The following is a 20,688-nucleotide window of genomic DNA, read 5'->3' as shown; positions in this document are numbered from 1 at the left end:
GTCCATGCGTCTATGGTCGGTCGGTAGCCAAGCGGTTCGGCGTGGGTGCTTTGTTCACTCACTCGAATTGACTGCCGTGTTGGTCGGTGGTTCAAGCCCTAGTCTGAACGATCGATCTTCACTTGCTATCGTCAAACCCGTGTTAGGAATCACACGTTAAAAGGTAAGACCTCGTTAATCCTTAGCTCGCACAAGTTTCGACTTCTTAGGGTTGTCGTTCGTAGGGGTTCGACAGCTGGTTAACGAAAAAACAGATTTTAAACAGTTTTTTTTAAACAGATCACGTCGCACACGTCTCTTTCCCACTCACTACCGTAATTACGTCCCCTAGGGAATACGTAATAGAAGACCTGTATCTGATCTACTTCTGACAGAAAATACATGATAGGGTTTTCATTTTTTATTATTCTCCTTGTATATTGTGTTGATCAGCTTGAGGTTGAGGAGATAAAATATTATGAGGAGAAGAGCAACTTTAAGATGTGGATGGCTTAAAATTATCCAAATTTGATTCAAGTAACATATTGATAGATGCATTGTGTTTTTTCTGTAAGGCTCTGATATTGCGACTTGTATTCTGTAAAACTTCCCTCTCTTCATCAATTGTTGGATAATTTAGGTTAACACTAGCTACTGCAGTTTTTTTTTTAATTTACGACGCAAAGGCAAACCTATAAAAAACATACATATTTTAAGCAGTGAATTAATAGAATAAGTTTTTACGTAACAATTCATTTTCAAGGTCTCGTTCATAATCATTTTCTGTAAAATGTTTAGAACAAACAAATTCATTTTTGAGAGTGAATGTATCCCCTCTTTTGCAGCGACGAATCCATTCTTTTTGCAAAGTTGTGGAAACCGTATGCTTAGCAATAAGAAAATCGTGAAATATTACATCGGTAACATCACTTTTCTTTAAAGTCAACTGACTTGCAAGTTGACACTGCACAAATACAACCAGGCATTTTAATGGTTAGACAATTATTGCTATTACTTAAAAAAATGTGAATATTTTCAATTTTTACCTTAATTTAATTTAAAAATGTTCAAAAAACAAAAAAATATTCCACAATGGCAAAAAACAAACCTCAAAACGGAAGAAAATAACAGAATCTGATATAGCGTCTACTCGTTACACCAGTTTAAAACATGTCCAAAAGCACAAAAAATACGACTTTCACAATAACAAACTCAATGTTTCAGAAACCTAATTGGTATAGTTAAATAAAAATTCATTCAAAATAAACACAAACAATGTAATACTGTCCGAAAATAATCCTCAAAAAATGTTAAAATAACACACAGTCTTATGGCAGGTACTAAAAGTGTCACCAGTGTTACGTCACATCTGCTCGGCGCTTGTTTAACGTGGCGTATGTAAAGTAAGCAATCCTGTATATCCATAATCGTTGGGTTCAGGATGAACGCCGGGTTTGAAATTATGCGGGAATAATTAAATTGGCCGCCAAAATGGCGGTCATCTTGAGTTAGAACCAGCGTTACTCATCTACTAACAAAATTTTGAACAATTATTAAAACAAATAATATATGTTATATGCCCATGGCTGACCTCTACCATTCATCTCCAAGGTGACCATCTCAAGAGCATAGCTGAATCAACATCCGGCACCTACGCTGTTCCAGAAAGATCCCAGGCGCCGTTTATTGTTCTTTGTTCACCTAGACGCTTACTTCATGATATTTTTTCATATAAAAACGTCCTGCGTGGCGTAATAAAGTTAGTTGTATTCTAGTTGTCATACTGTTACTACTCAACTCTGGGGACACAGATCTGTTTCCCCTGTTCAATAAATATTAATTTTTAAAAAGTTATTTTTCTCGAGTGAGTTATAACATATATCTTCTTATTTGATAGGGAACTTATTATATTATTGATTGTTATATCTGTATATAACCACTTTTAGGAATGATATTCTACGATCATCAGAGTGGCCCAAAACTTTCTCATTGAACGAGTTGAAATACTACCTACCTTCCTTTAAAAAAATTGTCCTATCTACCGAAATCAAGTGTATTTTTGGCACTTCAGCGAAAATATTCTTAAAACAATTTTATACATGTCTACAAGTTCTGTGTTTAATTTATCTAGAATGATAATATCACATGGAAAATATTTTTCGAATATGAATAATGAAGAATTGTGGAATAATTCAATTTACTGCCCTCAGAATAGAACAGAACTGCAACCCTTTTCTCGATGAGCCCTTCACCAACCAAGCTGGGGCCTTCAGGAGATGAAATAGACCGGTGTGAAGTTAGCAGCCAAAGTCAGCAGCTTTTTTTCCGGAAATACCCGAATGGTCAGTAGCGTACCGAAATCGTGAGTAGATCTACAATGATAGATCCAGCTCAGGAGTGTTGAAATGTACAATGATAGAACCAAATCAGAAGTGCTCAAATGTATAATGAGAGATCCAGCTCAGAAGTGTTGAAATGTACAATGATTGAACCAAATCGAAAGTGCTCAAGTTCACTCGGCGGCTTCGTCGCGATGTTGTTGACTTCGAGTTTATCAGTAGGAGCGCTCGGCAAAAACAAAAATATTCGATCGGTAAAGTGGTATAATAATAATGATGATTAGATTTAATAATTGAAATATGTCATCGACGTTTGAGAAAAAATCCGTACGCGGTGGAATTACAAAAATAACATGTGTGTCATACAGGGTGTCTCATCGTTTAAGAAAAATCATGTATGGGGTGTTTCAAATACGTCGGCGCGTAAAAAAAATGATATAATAATAATAATGAACGAAAAATCGAATTGAAGAAAAACCATGGCCCACAGACATTAAAGAAAAAACATGTCTGTCATATAGGGTGTCTCATCGTTCAGGGAAAAACATGTACAGGGTGTACGTCGGCGCGAAAAATAATGGTTATAATAATGAATGAAAAATCGGATTGAAGAAAAAACATGACGTCAATGTGTACAGGGTGTCTCAAAATGCGTCATTGAAAACATGGCAGTTTAACGAGGCTCAATGGTTTTGACGTGTGATTCTTCAATATGTACAGGGTGTCTCATTTAGGAAAAAAACATGTCAGGTGGGGGTCTCACGTTTTAGCGTGCGATCCCAATGGGAAACGTTCAAATACGTCAGCGTGGAAAATAATGATACAATAATAATAATGAACAAAAAATCGGATTAAAAAAAAAAAACATGACGTCAATGTGTACAGGGTGTCTCAAAATACGTCATTTAAAAGATATGACAGTTTAACGAGGCTTTATCGTTTTGTCGTGTGATTCCTCAATGTGTACAGGGTGTCTCATCGTTTGAGAAAAAAACATGTACGAGGTGACTCAAATACATCAGCGTGGAAAATAATGATATAATAATAATAATAATTAACAAAAAAAAATGGATTAAAGAAAAAACATGACGTCAATGTGTACAGGGTGTCTCAAAATACGTCATTTAAAAGACATGACAGTTTAACGAGGCTTTATCGTTTTCTCGTGTGATTCCTCAATGTGTACAGGGTGTCTCATCGTTTGAGAAAAAAACATGTACGGGGTGGCTCAAATACGTCAGCGTGGAAAATAACGGTATAATATTATCAATGAACGAAAAATCGGATTGAAGAAAAAAACATGACTACCATACAGGGTGTCTCATCGTTTAGAAAAAAACATGTACTGGGTGATTCAAATACGTCAGCGTGGAAAATAATGATATAATAATAATTATTAACGAAAAATCGGATTAAAGAAAAGAACATGACGTCAATGTGTACAGGGCGTCTCAAAATACGTCATTTAAAAGACATGACAGTTTAACGAGGCTCTATCGTTTTGTCGCGTGATTGCTCAATGTGTACAGGGTGTCTCATCGTTTGAGAAAAAAAACATGTACGAGGTGACTCAAATACGTCAGCGTGGAAAATAATGATATAATAATAATAATAGTTAACGAAAAATCGGATTAAAGAAAAAAACATGACGTCAATGTGTACAAGGTGTCTCAAAATACGTCATTTAAAAGACATGACAGTTTAACGAGGCTTAATCGTTTTGTCGTGTGATTCCTCAATGTGTACAGGGTGTCTCATCGTTTGAGAAAAAAAAAACATGTACGGGGTGGCTCAAATACGTCAGCGTGGAAAATAATGATATAATAATAATAATTAACAAAAAAATCGGATTAAAGAAAATAACATGACGTCAATGTGTACAGGGTGTCTCAAAATGCGTCATTAAAAACATGACAGTTTAACAAGGCTCTATCGTTTTGGCGTGTGATTCTTCAATGTGTACAGGGTGTCTCATCGTTTGAGAAAAAAAAACATGTACGAGGTGTCTCAAATACGTCAGCGTGGAAAATAACGATACATTATCATTAATGAACGAAAAATCGGATTGAAGAAAAAAAAATATGACGTCAATGAGTACAGGGTGTCTCAAATACGTCAGCGTGGAAAATAATGATATAATAATAATGAATGAAAAATTGGATTGAAGAAAAAAAAAAAACATGACGTCATTGTGTACAGGGTGTGTCAAAATGCGTCATTAAAAAAAACATGACATTTTAACGTGTCTCTATCGTTTTGACGTGCGATTCTTCAATGCATGTACAGGATGTTTCATTGTTTGAAAAAAAAAAAAAAAAAAAAAAAAAACATGACAGTTTAACGGGGCTCTATCGCTTTCATGTGTGATTCTTAAAAGTGTACAGGGTGTCTCAAAATACATCATAAGAAACATGACGGTTCAACGGGGTTCTATCGTTTTGACGTGTGGTTCTTCAATATGTACAGGATGCCTCATTTAAGAAAAAGCATGGCAATTTAACAAGGCTCTATCGTTTCAGCATGCGATTCTTCAATGTGTACAGAATGTCCCCAAAATACGTCATTTGAAGAACAGGACAGTTTAACGGGGCTCTATCATTTTGACGTGCGATTCTTCAATATGTACGGGATGTCTCATTCAAGAAAAAACATTACAGTTTAACGGGGCTCTATCGTTTTAGCATGCGATTCTTTAATGTGTACAGGATGTCTCAAAATACGCCATTTAATAAAAAAAAAATACGTCGTTTCTAGCTCAAAATCCAGTGTTTCTCCTCATGGAGCTTAAGTTTAGTCATTTTAAGACCTCGTAGCCGAACTTTGTGGAATACCCAACTCAAGGTAGATGTGACGTGTGTAAGAGTTATATATGATGCAATATTATATATTCGGATCATCACGCACAGCACGCTAAATGAAAGGAGAAGAAATGTAGAATTTATCGACAGAGAAAAAACAAAGATTGCGGCCAGAAGGGCACTAAGCCACATTTTCATTAACTAAGTTAGCATCATCAGGAGGAGTTAACTAGATAAAGGTAAACATAACAGAAAAATTCATATAGGGGGGTCGTTTGAGAAAGAAATGTGGTAACGAGGATTTAGGAGGATATAATGTGATAAAATGTTCAGTTTTGTCTTGAAAAAACACATTGAAAATTTTGCAAAATTTCGATGCCTTAAAGTAGACAGTTTTGTCATTTAAATCGCATAAAAAAATGCATTTTTTAAAGTCTCATTTCTTCTAAAAACACATATGATTTGCATTGTAATGCGTCACGGAAAATGATGCAGAAATGACATGAGAATCGCTTCGAAAAAATGTCAAAAATTTAGCGCGATAAAACGTACATTTATGTTTCGATTATCGTATAAAATATTTCGCAAAATCTCAATGCGTTGAAACAGTCAATTCAGGAACTCCAATCGTTTCGAAAAAACGTTATTTTTGACACACATTTTCCAAACAAATAACGCATGACAAAAAGATCGAAAATCGTGTATGGTATGAACTAGAACCGATTTTTCGGTTCCAATCAATTTTCGTTTGAAAATACCGACTATCAGCCAATAAAATTCACCTCAAAATTACTATGCAAATTTAGTATTCGAAATATCGAAATCATTTCTTTGATAGCATTATTTAGGATGTTTCGTTAATCACAATTTTATGCACATCAACTGCTTTCAAAAAACGCTACATATTTTCAAAAAATAGTAATATCGTCTAACAGAAGTTTATTACGTTGAAAATACTTTTGTGACAATACCTGATAATGACCAAAACAATGCATAATACACGTATACAGAGTGGCTTAGTACTTCAAAATACGTCTCAAACAACAGAAAAATCAAAAATCGCTTATGATATGAACTAGAACCGAGTTTTCTGATTGAATGAAATATAATTTACTTTTATATTTAAACCATCGATTGATAAACATATTTTTTGTAGTGAAATCGTATTTCATCATTCGACGACTTGGAAAATTGAAATATCGAGTAGTACGTCTTTTAATAGGTTTCGTCTGGAAATTGATTGGAAATCAGATCGTTATTTAGGATGTTTCGCTAATCAAAATTTCAAGCAACTGCTTCCAAAAAATGCTACATATTTTCAAAAAATAGGAATATCGTCTAACAGAAAGGTAGTGAACTGTTTGTAGTAGAAACAGAACTTGAATTTCTTTGGACGTGCTATTAAGAGAAAGAGGTTTTTATGATATAGAGCAAGAAATTTACGTCAAATTCATTACGTTGAAAATACTTTTGTGACAATACCTGATAATGACTAAAACAAGGCATAATACGCGTATACAAAGTGACTTGGTGTTTCAAAATACGATGATATAATAAATGTGATATTATTATTGATATTATAAATTAGAAACAATTTTGTTGAAAAATTTGAAAATGAAAACTTACCTTGTATCACAATGTTCATTCATTATTATAAACGCTCGTATAAGATTGATGAAAAACAACTCATATACATAAAATATATTCGAAATAAAGAAATATGTTTGTATGTCAATTAATATTGAATAGGAGTGCCTAACGTGTGATCCAACATGTCAGAAGGACACTTGTCTTTGTTAACCAAGTTACTATTATCAGGAGAAGTCAACTAGATGTAGATAAAAATAGCAGAAACATTCATGTAGGATGTCGTTAAAGACAAAAATAAATAATGATCTCTCGACTTTTGTAATTTATTTTGCAATCGAAATAGGAAAAAATGAAATTTTTCGAACCATTCTAATTTAAATCGATAGAAGAAGGCTTCATGATATAGAGCGAGGAATATAGGTCAAATTCATCATCAAACGGCTTGAGTTGTAGATATTTTGATAGTATCTTGATAGGTTATCATTTAATTTTTGCTCAAAACTGGTATTTGAAAGTAGAAGAAAATAAAATAAAAAACAAACACAGTGAATTTAAAATATTTCATTAATTTTTATCTTCACTGTGGGTGTTGGTAGTTGTTGGAGGTTGGCTCAAGTTCGGGGAGGCAGCAGGAGGTGGTGGCTCAGGTGTTTCTTGTTTCCCGTCAGAGGTGGGCTTGGGTTTGGGGGAAGAGGTAGACTCCGGTGGAACGTATTCTTCTTGTCCCGTACAAGTGCAGAATCCCCACCACTCGGGGCAAAAACTGCATCTTGCATTATCGATGTTCAATCTGCAAACATTCTGACATTTATAAATTGATATTACAATTGAATTTTAGAAAAACTCACGAAAAATCTACCTCCTCATCCGAAGATGAATAATATTTTTCTTCTTCCCCCATCGAATAATACACCTTGTCATTTCTGAAAAGCAATGATTGATCAATATTTGAAAGTTAATGAAAAAATAATCACTTACGAAGAATTATTTGTGTTTTCCATAATCTGCAATAAAAAAGAATACAATGTTAAAATACGCATGATATTAGTGAAAAAGTAGAATTATTAAATAAAAATCTTTCATCAAGATTTTAAAAATGAAAATTCGAAGGATAGAAGGTATATAAAATCTAAGGTTACCACATGTTACTTTTTTTTTTAGTGGAAGGGATGACTCATTTTCGTTAGACAACACAAAGATCGCCTTCCAAACTAATGGAAACACTTTATTACTCTGTCAACTGAGCTTTTTTTTTTTCATTAGAATAGATAATTGTTGATGTATTCGAAATATACAACCAATTCGTTAGAAAGCTGTGTGTATGTGTGTGTGCGTAAAAACAGCAAATTTTTTCATTTTGAACCATGAAAATGGTTGATTTATAAAAATCGTATTGTATGGAGACGTTGACAGGCTGAAATTGACGATTTACTCAAAATATCATATTTTTGTGATCTCAATACATTTGAGTAATCGTTCAAATCAAAACTTGAATCTTTTACAGATAATGCGTTTGTGAAAGCCGAATTGTCCTTTAATGGTTCGATTCCAACACTTTCGAAAGCAAAAGATATCGAAACGTTTCAACTAAGTTGCGGCTGAGTGCTTCATGTTTTTTCTGTAACCACAGGCTGGCGTCATTACCATCTCACCCACATATACTCACAACTACCATACATAAAAATGAAAAATGACTTGGGAATTCAGTATTATTTCAAAATGTTGTGGTGGGCACTCATATTTTTTGCGTACCTCACTACTTGTGAAAATGTGACGAATAAAGAAGGAATGTTGCAGTATTTATTTCGATATGGTTATGTCGAAAACAATAATTCTATCGCAGATTTTGAATCGACTATGATTAGTTTTCAAGAGAAATATAATCTTCCCATAGATGGTACATTGAATTCAGATACTCTGAGTTTGATCCAAAGACCGAGGTGTGTGATCGCTGAAAACGCTTTCACGATTCAAGGTAAATGGAACAAAACATATATCAAATGGTCTTTTCCTCGAGCATCTGCCAAAATGTTGTTTGATGCTGAAAAAGCCTTCAGTTTATGGGAGGATATTTCTAATTTAAAATTCAAGTATGTTCGTTTGACGAATACCGAAAAACCTGATATAACTATATCCGTGGTAAAAAGAAGACATTCATTCCGCCGAGACTGCATGGGTAATGGAATGTGTCAATCTGAATTTGATGGTCCCGGGAGAATTTTAGCTCATGCTTACCCACCTTCAAATGATGCATGTTCAGAAATTCATCTAGACAAGGACGAATCGTGGGATATTGATGGAAACGGAGGTACGAATTTTCTCGTGACCCTAACTCACGAAATTGGGCATGTACTTGGATTGGGGCATAGCAGTCAAGAAACTTCCATTATGTTTCCTTGGTACCAACAAAAAACAATTCAATTAGGAAGAGATGACGAATATGCCATTACATCTTTATATGGTCAACGTAATACCACTGCAGTAAAAACAACTCAGCGTTCTACTTCTAGTAAAAAAACTTCAACGACAAATACTCCCCAAATAACGAAGAAAACATCAGCGACAAATACTCCCCAAATAACGAAGAAAACATCAACGACAAATACTCCCCAAATAACCAAGAAAACATCCAACACCCCTGCACCCACACCTCTGCAATGTGAAAATCCCTGATTTCATATTTTTGGCAAAAGCTCCAGAATTTCCAAATCACAGGCTATATGTAGGTTACAACAAATATTTATGGAAGCTGGATTTGAATGAGATGTCGATACCTGCGAAACCAGATAAAATTGCTGATTATATGAGTGAAAACGTTTCTGTTGAACAAATTTTTCAAAATTCAGCAGGCGATATAATTGCACTCGATAAAAATAGACGTGAATATTATGTGGCAGTATTTCCTAGCCTAGAAATCAAAGAAAATCATCCAATTCGAGTAACATCCGATATAAATGTGATATTCCAAACTAATAGCGGAAAAGGTTACATACTGTATGACAATAAATCATACGTTGAATTTTTTGAAACACCTGGTGTAATAACAACCAGAGGACGGATTTCCGATATATTTCCGGGAATTCCAGGAGATATCACAGGTGCTTTTCGATACATTGATGGACACATGTATTTTTTCAGAAAGTACACCTATTATAAATACAATGAATTCACTCGAAAAATAAGTGAAGCTGGACAATTCAATTGGAATTTATTCGGTGTTCCATGCCCTGCAGAAGGACTTTTGCACCAGCTAAAAGAACTCCTGAAGAAAATCACATCTATTTATCAATAATGACTATTTCGCAATAATGTAATCAATAAATACTTATGCAATAACTCATCCAAACCGCTTCAATACCCAGCTTAACAATCTGAAAATCATTTGAAAAAATCTCTACTCCCAGGTTACGAGCATTATCGCATTTAGGTAGTGCCTCATTGTTATGTCACATTTCAAATTGTAAATAGGTAAATATTTACCTTCTTTTTACCACGGATATAGTTATATCAGGTTTTTCGGTATTCGTCAAACGAACATACTTGAATTTTAAATTAGAAATATCCTCCCATAAACTGAAGGCTTTTTCAGCATCAAACAACATTTTGGCAGATGCTCGAGGAAAAGACCATTTGATATATGTTTTGTTCCATTTACCTTGAATCGTGAAAGCGTTTTCAGCGATCACACACCTCGGTCTTTGGATCAAACTCAGAGTATCTGAATTCAATGTACCATCTATGGGAAGATTATATTTCTCTTGAAAACTAATCATAGTCGATTCAAAATCTGCGATAGAATTATTGTTTTCGACATAACCATATCGAAATAAATACTGCAACATTCCTTCTTTATTCGTCACATTTTCACAAGTAGTGAGGTACGCAAAAAATATGAGTGCCCACCACAACATTTTGAAATAATACTGAATTCCCAAGTCATTTTTCATTTTTATGTATGTTAGTTGTGAGTATATGTGGGTGAGATGGTAATGACGCCAGCCTGTGGTTACAGAAAAAACATGAAGCACTAGTTACAGTTCGATAACCTCTTACATCAGCAGGATATTGTTCGATGACCCGAAGACGACATCAATTATTTTGCTGATATCTGCAAAGTCGGCAATAATTTATGTATAAATAGGTTCAATTGATTTGTAATAGCCAGTACTTATATTTTATAGTTATTAGTTGTTACTCTGTTCAAATAAAAAGTTTTTAAAAACCCTTTTGTGTGAACGAGAAATATAATTGGCGCAGTCGCTAGGATAGTGGAAGAGTCCTTAGAAGATCCTCGTCGTTCTCAAACGTTTATCCACTATTCTCCCGAACCAAGTTCCACCGAGAAGCAAGTACTCCAGGAAGAATTCCGGCCGTAGACAAGAATACCTCTTCACTATCGTCCGTCAAGGAATATCTACATAGAAATAAGTTTTTGTTGACAGAATATGCAACGAGCCATCATCGTCATCCTGTAAGCATAAATGAACTCAACTTCATCAATTGCAAATACTATTTTACGTCCCCCTACCTTAGTTTTACCAAATTCACCTTCAAGTATCAATTCTCGCCCATCCATTATTCCTCAAACAATTGACCAACCTTTAAATCCCATCAACATGGCAAAACAATTCGACCTGAAGAATTTTTGGATTGTACCCGAATACGATGGAAGCCCAAATGAGTTATACCAATTCATCAACGTATCAACAATGATTCTGAACGAATATTGGAATACTGAAGACCCCGGTTGTTTTCAGAACCATATATTGATACAAGGACTACTCAACAAGCTACGAGGCAGAGCCAAAGACGTCATCTCAGTTTATGGATGTAGTGACTGGAACAGCATCAAAGGAACTCTAATCCAAAACTTCGCCGACCAACGGAATGAAAATTCCTTAACAAGAGATTTGGTAAACCTGCGACAAGACCAGAACGAAACACCACAACGTTTTTACGAAAAAGTCATGGGACTTTTAAACACAATATCAAACTATATCGAATTACACACCGCCGATGATACGATAAAGATCAGCAAGAAAAGTTTTTTCCAACAACAAGCTCTAACAACATTCCTAGCCGGACTACGAGAGCCCATGGGATCCACCATAAGAGCAATGAAACCAATAGACTTGGCAACAGCAATGCAGTACATCCAAGAAGAAAACAATATCCGTTATCTACAAAGGACGTTTGGACCCTCACAAGTCCCCAAGAAACCTGTCCAGACCCAGCAAAAAACTGCAAATCACCAATATGCCCAACAATCAATACCACAGCGGATGTACCAACCCATGCAACACGTTCAACGACCCGGACAACAACAACCTCATCAGACAATGGGACTCCAACCACAATTTCAACAACCAACCTTCAGACCACATTGGCAACCAAATACTCAACAGAAACAGATGTGGCCTTCAGTCCAACCACAACGTTTTGGACAGAATCAACCAAACAGGCAGAACGGACAAGAACCAACACCAATGAGCATCAGTACCAGAAATACTTATGGAGCACCAACGAGGAGCATGAGAACCCAACCTCAGGCAAGACCAAATTTCAATCCAGCTCCCATGTTCAACATTGAGCAACATGACGAAGACTTTGGATATGAAGCGAACCCCTATTACATTGAAGAAACCTGCTCTTATCCCGATCAAGAACCAACTGAAGAATTCCAGGTTCAAGAAGACCAACAGGATCCAGATGTAAATTTTCCATTGGATCCAGGACAAAACCAAGAAACATAGTGGAACTGCATACATTCGATGATAAGAGAGAACTTCCTTATATAACCATTGCAAATCCTCCCCTGAAACTCCTCATTGACACCGGATCAACAAAATCCTTTCTCAATCCTGAATTAGCTTTCCAATATTACAAGGATTGCATCAAAAAAGATCCCTTCGTCGTCACTTCCATTTTCCAAAACTATTCTCAAGATTACAGTGCAGAAATTCCCATATTTCCTGAGTTTAACTCAAACGGCATTCTGAAATTCTACCTCTTCAAGTTCCACAAAACTTTTGATGGCCTCATTGGACTCGACAACCTGAAATTTCTCAAAGCTGAACTGAATTTTCCTGAATCCTCCCTTTTAACCGAATACTCCTCTCTCCCAATCCAGTACTACGAAACCAATAAGACCCAGTTCTACTCTATTCAATTGGAGCCAGACAGCGTGACCCAAGTACGACTACCGGTGAAGGAGAAGAATGGAACTATCATGATACCAAGACAGAAACTGCAAGGCGCTTACATCCGTGAAGCTCTCACTGATGCCCGTGATCATCTAGCCTGGACGGAAATTGTCAACTTCAGTCCAGATAAACTCCAAATCGTTCTAGCCGAACCAGTATGCAGCAGCCCAATAAATCTTCAAGAGCATCATATCTATTCTGCTGACATAATCCCATCAGGAAACAGAGACCCAATCAACAACATGGATGATCTAATCAGAACAGACCACCTGAATCCAGAAGAGGAGATGCATATCAGAAAATTATGCAGAAGATATGCTGATATTTTTCACCATCCAGATTCCTCACTCACATTCACCAATCAGGTCAAACACCATATAAAAACCAGAGACGAAATCCCAGTCTACACAAAATCATACCGATATCCGTATGTACACAAGGAAGAAGTCAAGAAGCAAATAACTTCGTTATTGGACCAAGGAATCATCAGACCTAGCCAATCTCCCTGGTCCTCACCAATTTGGGTCGTTCCAAAAAAACTGGACGCCTCTGGAAAAGCAAAATGGCGTATCGTTGTGGATTTCCGCAAAGTCAACGAAAAGACAATCGACGACCGCTACCCTATTCCGAACATTTCTGACATCCTCGACAAACTGGGAAGGTGTCAATATTTCACTACCCTGGATTTGGCAAGCGGATTTCACCAAATAGAGATGGCAGAGGAGGACATCCCTAAGACCGCATTCAACGTCGAAAACGGACACTACGAGTACCTGCGTATGCCGTTTGGACTGAAAAATGCTCCAGCGACCTTTCAAAGGGTTATGGACAATGTCCTAAAGGGTCTACAAGGGACTATCTGCTTGGTTTATATGGATGACATAATCATCTTCTCTACATCTCTGCAGGAGCATATGGTCAACCTCACAAAAGTTTTCCAACGTCTACGAGAAACTGGTTTCAAAATACAAGTAGACAAGTGCGAATTCCTGAAAAAAGAAGTCAGCTTTCTAGGACACATCGTCACTCCAAATGGGATAAAACCAAACCCAGCAAAAGTCAAAGCAATCATGGATTATCCTGTACCTCGAACTGTCAAAGAAATCAGAGGATTCCTAGGACTTCTAGGGTACTACAGGAAGTTCATCAAGGACTTCGCCAAGACTACCAAACCGTTAACCTCCTGTCTCAAGAAAGATGCCCATATAGAGCATACGCCAGAATTCCTAAAATGTGTTCAAACTTGTAAAAACCTGCTTACCAATGAACCACTACTACAGTATCCGGACTTCACAAAGCCCTTTAATCTGACCACAGATGCCAGCAATTTCGCCATAGGAGCCGTTCTGTCCCAAGGACCCATAGGAAGAGACAAGCCAATAGCTTATGCATCCAGGACCCTGAACGAAACTGAAATGAAGTACTCTACCATCGAAAAGGAAATGCTAGCAATAGTTTGGGCCACCAAATATTTCCGACCGTATCTTTTCGGCAGAAAATTCAAAATTCTGTCAGATCACCGTCCCCTCCAGTGGCTCTTCTCCTTGAAGGATCCAAACTCAAAACTGATCCGATGGCGCCTGAAGCTAGAAGAGTATGACTACGAAGTGGTCTACAAAAAAGGCACAAGCAATACCAACGCCGATGCGCTCTCCAGAATAGAGATACATACAAAGGAGCTCCATGAAGCAAACTACGACGACGACAAGGCATCTCTATTCAACCATCCTCCATCAGAAGTTCCTGAGTCTGCAGATGACATCATCAACGATCTGTTTAAAGATTGCTTTCATCACCATTTTCCTGAAGATAAGGACCCCATACCGCAAGAACAAGAAATTCAGAATGAACCCCCAACCGAAGGAGACAAGGAATGCGTGAACCTGAACCCGGAAGTTACCCCAGACGAAGATACTAGTGGCATCACCAACCATACAGCCAGAGAAAGTCCAATATTAGAAATACCAATATCAGAGAAACCTCTCAATGTCTTCAATAACCAAGTCATCTTCAAACGAGTAAACTATAACCCAGCAAGAACAGTGATAGAAGAAATATTCCCGAATAAAAGAAGATACCATGCTCAGTTGGGAAACGACAATATGGACGAAAATGTTTTTAACTTTTTCAAAGAATATATCAGCCCGGGAAAGAAATACGCTTTGATGTTCGAAGATGAAGAACTCTACCCCAGCATGTGCAGAATCTTGAGAGAGACATTCAAGAATTCCTCTTTCGATCTCATAAAATGCAACCGCCTTTTGGAAGATGTCAGTTGCTCAGCTAGACAAAAAGAAATAATCAAGCAGCATCATGAAGGAAAAACAAACCATAGAGGAATCACCGAAACGGAAACTCGGATCAAAAGATTGTATTATTGGCCCAATATAAAAAAGGATATCGAAGAAGCTATCAACTTATGCGAAACTTGTCAAATCAACAAGTATGATCGAAGACCAGAGAAGCCAAAGTTCATGCTGACACCTACCCCAACGAAGCCTCTTGAAATAATACACATGGATACCTTTCAGGCTAGTGGACAAAAATTTCTGACGATTGTGGATGCATTTTCAAAATATGGCCAGGCGTATCCAATAGAGGGATGTAATGCTATCAACACTCTCAATGCTCTCTTAGTATTCATCAACCATCATGGAATACCACATATGATCGTCACTGATAATGGAACGGAATTCAAAAATGGACTGATCCAAGAATTTGTTGACACACATAAAGTCAACATCCACTATACCACTCCAGAAAACCCTCAGTCAAACGGGATAGTCGAGAGATTCCATTCCACATTGATCGAACACTTGAGAATATTGAGAGATACGCATAAGAAAAGAGACAACAAAGAACAGATGCTCTATGCCATCCTAGGATACAACAACTCTATCCATTCAGCAACAAGACAAAAACCTATGGATATTCTGAACGGACATCTCAATAGTCAAGACCCATTCGATATCGACATAAGACGAGCCTTGATTAACAACTACGTCCAACAACACAGGGAAAAAACGAAGGAAATATATAGGAAAATCAACGAAGATTTACAGAAACAGAAAACAAATATCATAGAGAAGAGAAACAAGAAAAGAGAAACTCCTATTACCTACAAACCCTGCACCAAGGTGTACACAAGAAAAACAGTGAAAAGAAACAAACTGCTACCACCCTTCCTCCCAAAATCCATCCAAAAAGACCAAACAGTAACTGTCGAGACAGAAAATGCAAACGTCCATAAGAAAAATATAAGACATTTGCCTAATAAGATAACTAAATTCTTCGTCCCTTTACAGTCTTCATCTGACGAGAGGACAGGAGATCGAAATCCAGAACCTCAAGACAAATCCAGGACTACTTCCCCTCAAGATGGGACAAGCAAAGATCAAGACTAGTACGCACGACTTCATCCACTACTACGATCTTCAACCCATCCACGAAGAGATATTCGCTATAGAATCCCAATATGATGCCGTCTCCACAGCAATTCGTAACGGACTAAGTGACCCTTATTTCTTCAACTTGCAAAATTTCGATCAAGGACTGAAGTACCAACTGAAAACTGCCAAGGAAAAGCTACAGACTCTTTATCCTCTCAGTAGACCCAAAAGAGGACTCATAGATGGCTTAGGAAGTGTGATCAAAGCAATTTCTGGAAACTTGGACCAAGAAGATGCAAGGAAATATGAGAATGCTATTGCTTCCCTAGAAAACAACCAAAGGAACATAATAAGTCATGTGAACCAACACATCAGTTTAAACACAAGAATAATGGAAAGCTACAATGAAACCATCTCTCTATTAACACATTTCAATCACCATCTTCATTCTATACGTAATTTACAGATTGAAAAGGCAAACGAAGAAAGAACCATCCAATGATGATCCACCAGATCCCGAACACGAAGCATCATCTTCAGTCTTGTTCGTCCCTTACAAGACTTCCCCAGGGGATGGAGAAGTTACAGTTCGATAACCTCTTACATCAGCAGGATATTGTTCGATGACCCGAAGACGACATCAATTATTTTGCTGATATCTGCAAAGTCGGCAATAATTTATGTATAAATAGGTTCAATTGATTTGTAATAGCCAGTACTTATATTTTATAGTTATTAGTTGTTACTCTGTTCAAATAAAAAGTTTTTAAAAACCCTTTTGTGTGAACGAGAAATATAATTCACTCAGCCGCAACTTAGTTGAAACGTTTCGATATCTTTTGCTTTCGAAAGTGTTGGAATCGAACCATTAAAGGACAATTCGGCTTTCACAAACGCATTATCTGTAAAAGATTCAAGTTTTGATTTGAACGATTACTCAAATGTATTGAGATCACAAAAATATGATATTTTGAGTAAATCGTCAATTTCAGCCTGTCAACGTCTCCATACAATACGATTTTTATAAATCAACCATTTTCATGGTTCAAAATGAAAAAATTTGCTGTTTTTACGCACACACACATACACACAGCTTTCTAACGAATTGGTTGTATATTTCGAATACATCAACAATTATCTATTCTAATGAAAAAAAAAAAAGCTCAGTTGACAGAGTAATAAAGTGTTTCCATTAGTTTGGAAGGCGATCTTTGTGTTGTCTAACGAAAATGAGTCATCCCTTCCACTAAAAAAAAAAGTAACATGTGGTAACCTTAGATTTTATATACCTTCTATCCTTCGAATTTTCATTTTTAAAATCTTGATGAAAGATTTTTATTTAATAATTCTACTTTTTCACTAATATCATGCGTATTTTAACATTGTATTCTTTTTTATTGCAGATTATGGAAAACACAAATAATTCTTCGTAAGTGATTATTTTTTCATTAACTTTCAAATATTGATCAATCATTGCTTTTCAGAAATGACAAGGTGTATTATTCGATGGGGGAAGAAGAAAAATATTATTCATCTTCGGATGAGGAGGTAGATTTTTCGTGAGTTTTTCTAAAATTCAATTGTAATATCAATTTATAAATGTCAGAATGTTTGCAGATTGAACATCGATAATGCAAGATGCAGTTTTTGCCCCGAGTGGTGGGGATTCTGCACTTGTACGGGACAAGAAGAATACGTTCCACCGGAGTCTACCTCTTCCCCCAAACCCAAGCCCACCTCTGACGGGAAACAAGAAACACCTGAGCCACCACCTCCTGCTGCCTCCCCGAACTTGAGCCAACCTCCAACAACTACCAACACCCACAGTGAAGATAAAAATTAATGAAATATTTTAAATTCACTGTGTTTGTTTTTTATTTTATTTTCTTCTACTTTCAAATACCAGTTTTGAGCAAAAATTAAATGATAACCTATCAAGATACTATCAAAATATCTACAACTCAATATTTAATTTTTCCAAGCCGTTTGATGATGAATTTGACCTATATTCCTCGCTCTATATCATGAAGCCTTCTTCTATCGATTTAAATTAGAATGGTTCGAAAAATTTCATTTTTTCCTATTTCGATTGCAAAATAAATTACAAAAGTGGAGAGATCATTATTTATTTTTGTCTTTAACGACATCCTACATGAATGTTTCTGCTATTTTTATCTACATCTAGTTGACTTCTCCTGATAATAGTAACTTGGTTAACAAAGACAAGTGTCCTTCTGACATGTTGGATCACACGTTAGGCACTCCTATTCAATATTAATTGACATACAAACATATTTCTTTATTTCGAATATATTTTATGTATATGAGTTGTTTTTCATCAATCTTATACGAGCGTTTATAATAATGAATGAACATTGTGATACAAGGTAAGTTTTCATTTTCAAATTTCTCAACAAAATTGTTTCTAATTTATAATATCAATAATAATATCACATTTATTATATCATCGTATTTTGAAACACCAAGTCACTTTGTATACGCGTATTATGCCTTGTTTTAGTCATTATCAGGTATTGTCACAAAAGTATTTTCAACGTAATGAATTTGACGTAAATTTCTTGCTCTATATCATAAAAACCTCTTTCTCTTAATAGCACGTCCAAAGAAATTCAAGTTCTGTTTCTACTACAAACAGTTCACTACCTTTCTGTTAGACGATATTCCTATTTTTTGAAAATATGTAGCATTTTTTGGAAGCAGTTGCATGAAATTTTGATTAGCGAAACATCCTAAATAACGATCTGATTTCCAATCAATTTCCAGACGAAACCTATTAAAAGACGTACTACTCGATATTTCAATTTTCCAAGTCGTCGAATGATGAAATACGATTTCACTACAAAAAATATGTTTATCAATCGATGGTTTAAATATAAAAGTAAATTATATTTCATTCAATCAGAAAACTCGGTTCTAGTTCATATCATAAGCGATTTTTGATTTTTCTGTTGTTTGAGACGTATTTTGAAGTACTAAGCCACTCTGTATACGTGTATTATGCATTGTTTTGGTCATTATCAGGTATTGTCACAAAAGTATTTTCAACGTAATAAACTTCTGTTAGACGATATTACTATTTTTTGAAAATATGTAGCGTTTTTTGAAAGCAATTGATGTGCATAAAATTGTGATTAACGAAACATCCTAAATAATGCTATTAAAGAAATGATTTCGATATTTCGAATACTAAATTTGCATAGTAATTTTGAGGTGAATTTTATTGGCTGATAGTCGGTATTTTCAAACGAAAATTGATTGGAACCGAAAAATCGGTTCTAGTTCATACCATACACGATTTTCGATCTTTTTGTCATGCGTTATTTGTTTGGAAAATGTGTGTCAAAAATAACGTTTTTTCGAAACGATTGGAGTTCCTGAATTGACTGTTTCAACGCATTGAGATTTTGCGAAATATTTTATACGATAATCGAAACATAAATGTACGTTTTATCGCGCTAAATTTTTGACATTTTTTCGAAGCGATTTTCATGTCATTTCTGCATCATTTTCCGTGACGCATTACAATGCAAATCATATGTGTTTTTAGAAGAAATGAGACTTTAAAAAATGCATTTTTTTTTATGCGATTTAAATGACAAAACTGTCTACTTTGAGGCATCGAAATTTTGCAAAATTTTCAATGTGTTTTTTCAAGACAAAACTGAACATTTTATCACATTATATCCTCCTAAATCCTCGTTACCACATTTCTTTCTCAAACGACCCCCCTATATGAATTTTTCTGTTATGTTTACCTTTATCTAGTTAACTCCTCCTGATGATGCTAACTTAGTTAATGAAAATGTGGCTTAGTGCCCTTCTGGCCGCAATCTTTGTTTTTTCTCTGTCGATAAATTCTACATTTCTTCTCCTTTCATTTAGCGTGCTGTGCGTGATGATCCGAATATATAATATTGCATCATATATAACTCTTACACACGTCACATCTACCTTGAGTTGGGTATTCCACAAAGTTCGGCTACGAGGTCTTAAAATGACTAAACTTAAGCTCCATGAGGAGAAACACTGGATTTTGAGCTAGAAACGACGTATTTTTTTTATTAAATGGCGTATTTTGAGACATCCTGTACACATTAAAGAATCGCATGCTAAAACGATAGAGCCCCGTTAAACTGTAATGTTTTTTCTTGAATGAGACATCCCGTACATATTGAAGAATCGCACGTCAAAATGATAGAGCCCCGTTAAACTGTCCTGTTCTTCAAATGACGTATTTTGGGGACATTCTGTACACATTGAAGAATCGCATGCTGAAACGATAGAGCCTTGTTAAATTGCCATGCTTTTTCTTAAATGAGGCATCCTGTACATATTGAAGAACCACACGTCAAAACGATAGAACCCCGTT

General features: G+C 35.9%; 2 protein-coding genes and 1 long non-coding RNA gene across 4 annotated transcripts in view; 1 reads left to right on the top strand and 2 right to left on the bottom strand.

Annotated features, from left to right (window-relative positions):
* Nucleotides 1-18,159, top strand: part of LOC141483432 (uncharacterized) — a 392,800-nt gene extending 374,641 nt beyond the window's left edge. Inside the window, exons 2-4 of one of the 2 annotated variants that reach the window (XM_074178082.1) lie at nt 17,702-17,727; nt 17,783-17,857; nt 17,916-18,159. In XM_074178082.1, coding sequence (XP_074034183.1) covers nt 17,705-17,727; nt 17,783-17,857; nt 17,916-18,141 — 324 coding nt within the window. In that variant the 5' untranslated portion in view covers nt 17,702-17,704 and the 3' untranslated portion in view covers nt 18,142-18,159. Of the gene's footprint in view, nt 1-17,183; nt 17,728-17,782; nt 17,858-17,915 lie in introns of those variants that run through there. The other variant, XM_074178081.1, reaches the window with a different exon arrangement.
* Nucleotides 1-20,688, bottom strand: part of LOC141483433 (uncharacterized) — a 249,381-nt gene that overhangs the window by 77,178 nt on the left and 151,515 nt on the right. The window lies entirely within an intron of this gene.
* On the bottom strand, nt 7,253-8,227 carry LOC141483408 (uncharacterized). Its single transcript, XM_074178057.1, has 3 exons — nt 7,685-8,227; nt 7,555-7,629; nt 7,253-7,496 (listed from the first exon to the last, which is right to left on the bottom strand). The coding sequence occupies exons 1-3, from the start codon at nt 7,744-7,746 to the stop codon at nt 7,271-7,273; spliced, it is 363 nt and encodes a 120-aa protein (XP_074034158.1). The 5' UTR covers nt 7,747-8,227; the 3' UTR covers nt 7,253-7,270.

This window comes from Leptinotarsa decemlineata, unplaced genomic scaffold (genome assembly GCF_025532065.1).
Source record: "Leptinotarsa decemlineata unplaced genomic scaffold, Ldec_3_MD MMD2_tig00003348_RagTag_RagTag, whole genome shotgun sequence".
In the NCBI taxonomy this organism is placed as follows: Eukaryota; Metazoa; Arthropoda; class Insecta; order Coleoptera; family Chrysomelidae; genus Leptinotarsa; species Leptinotarsa decemlineata.
The sequence above is the reverse complement of the archived record's forward strand: the minus strand, read 5'-3'. Positions and strand labels throughout refer to the sequence as shown.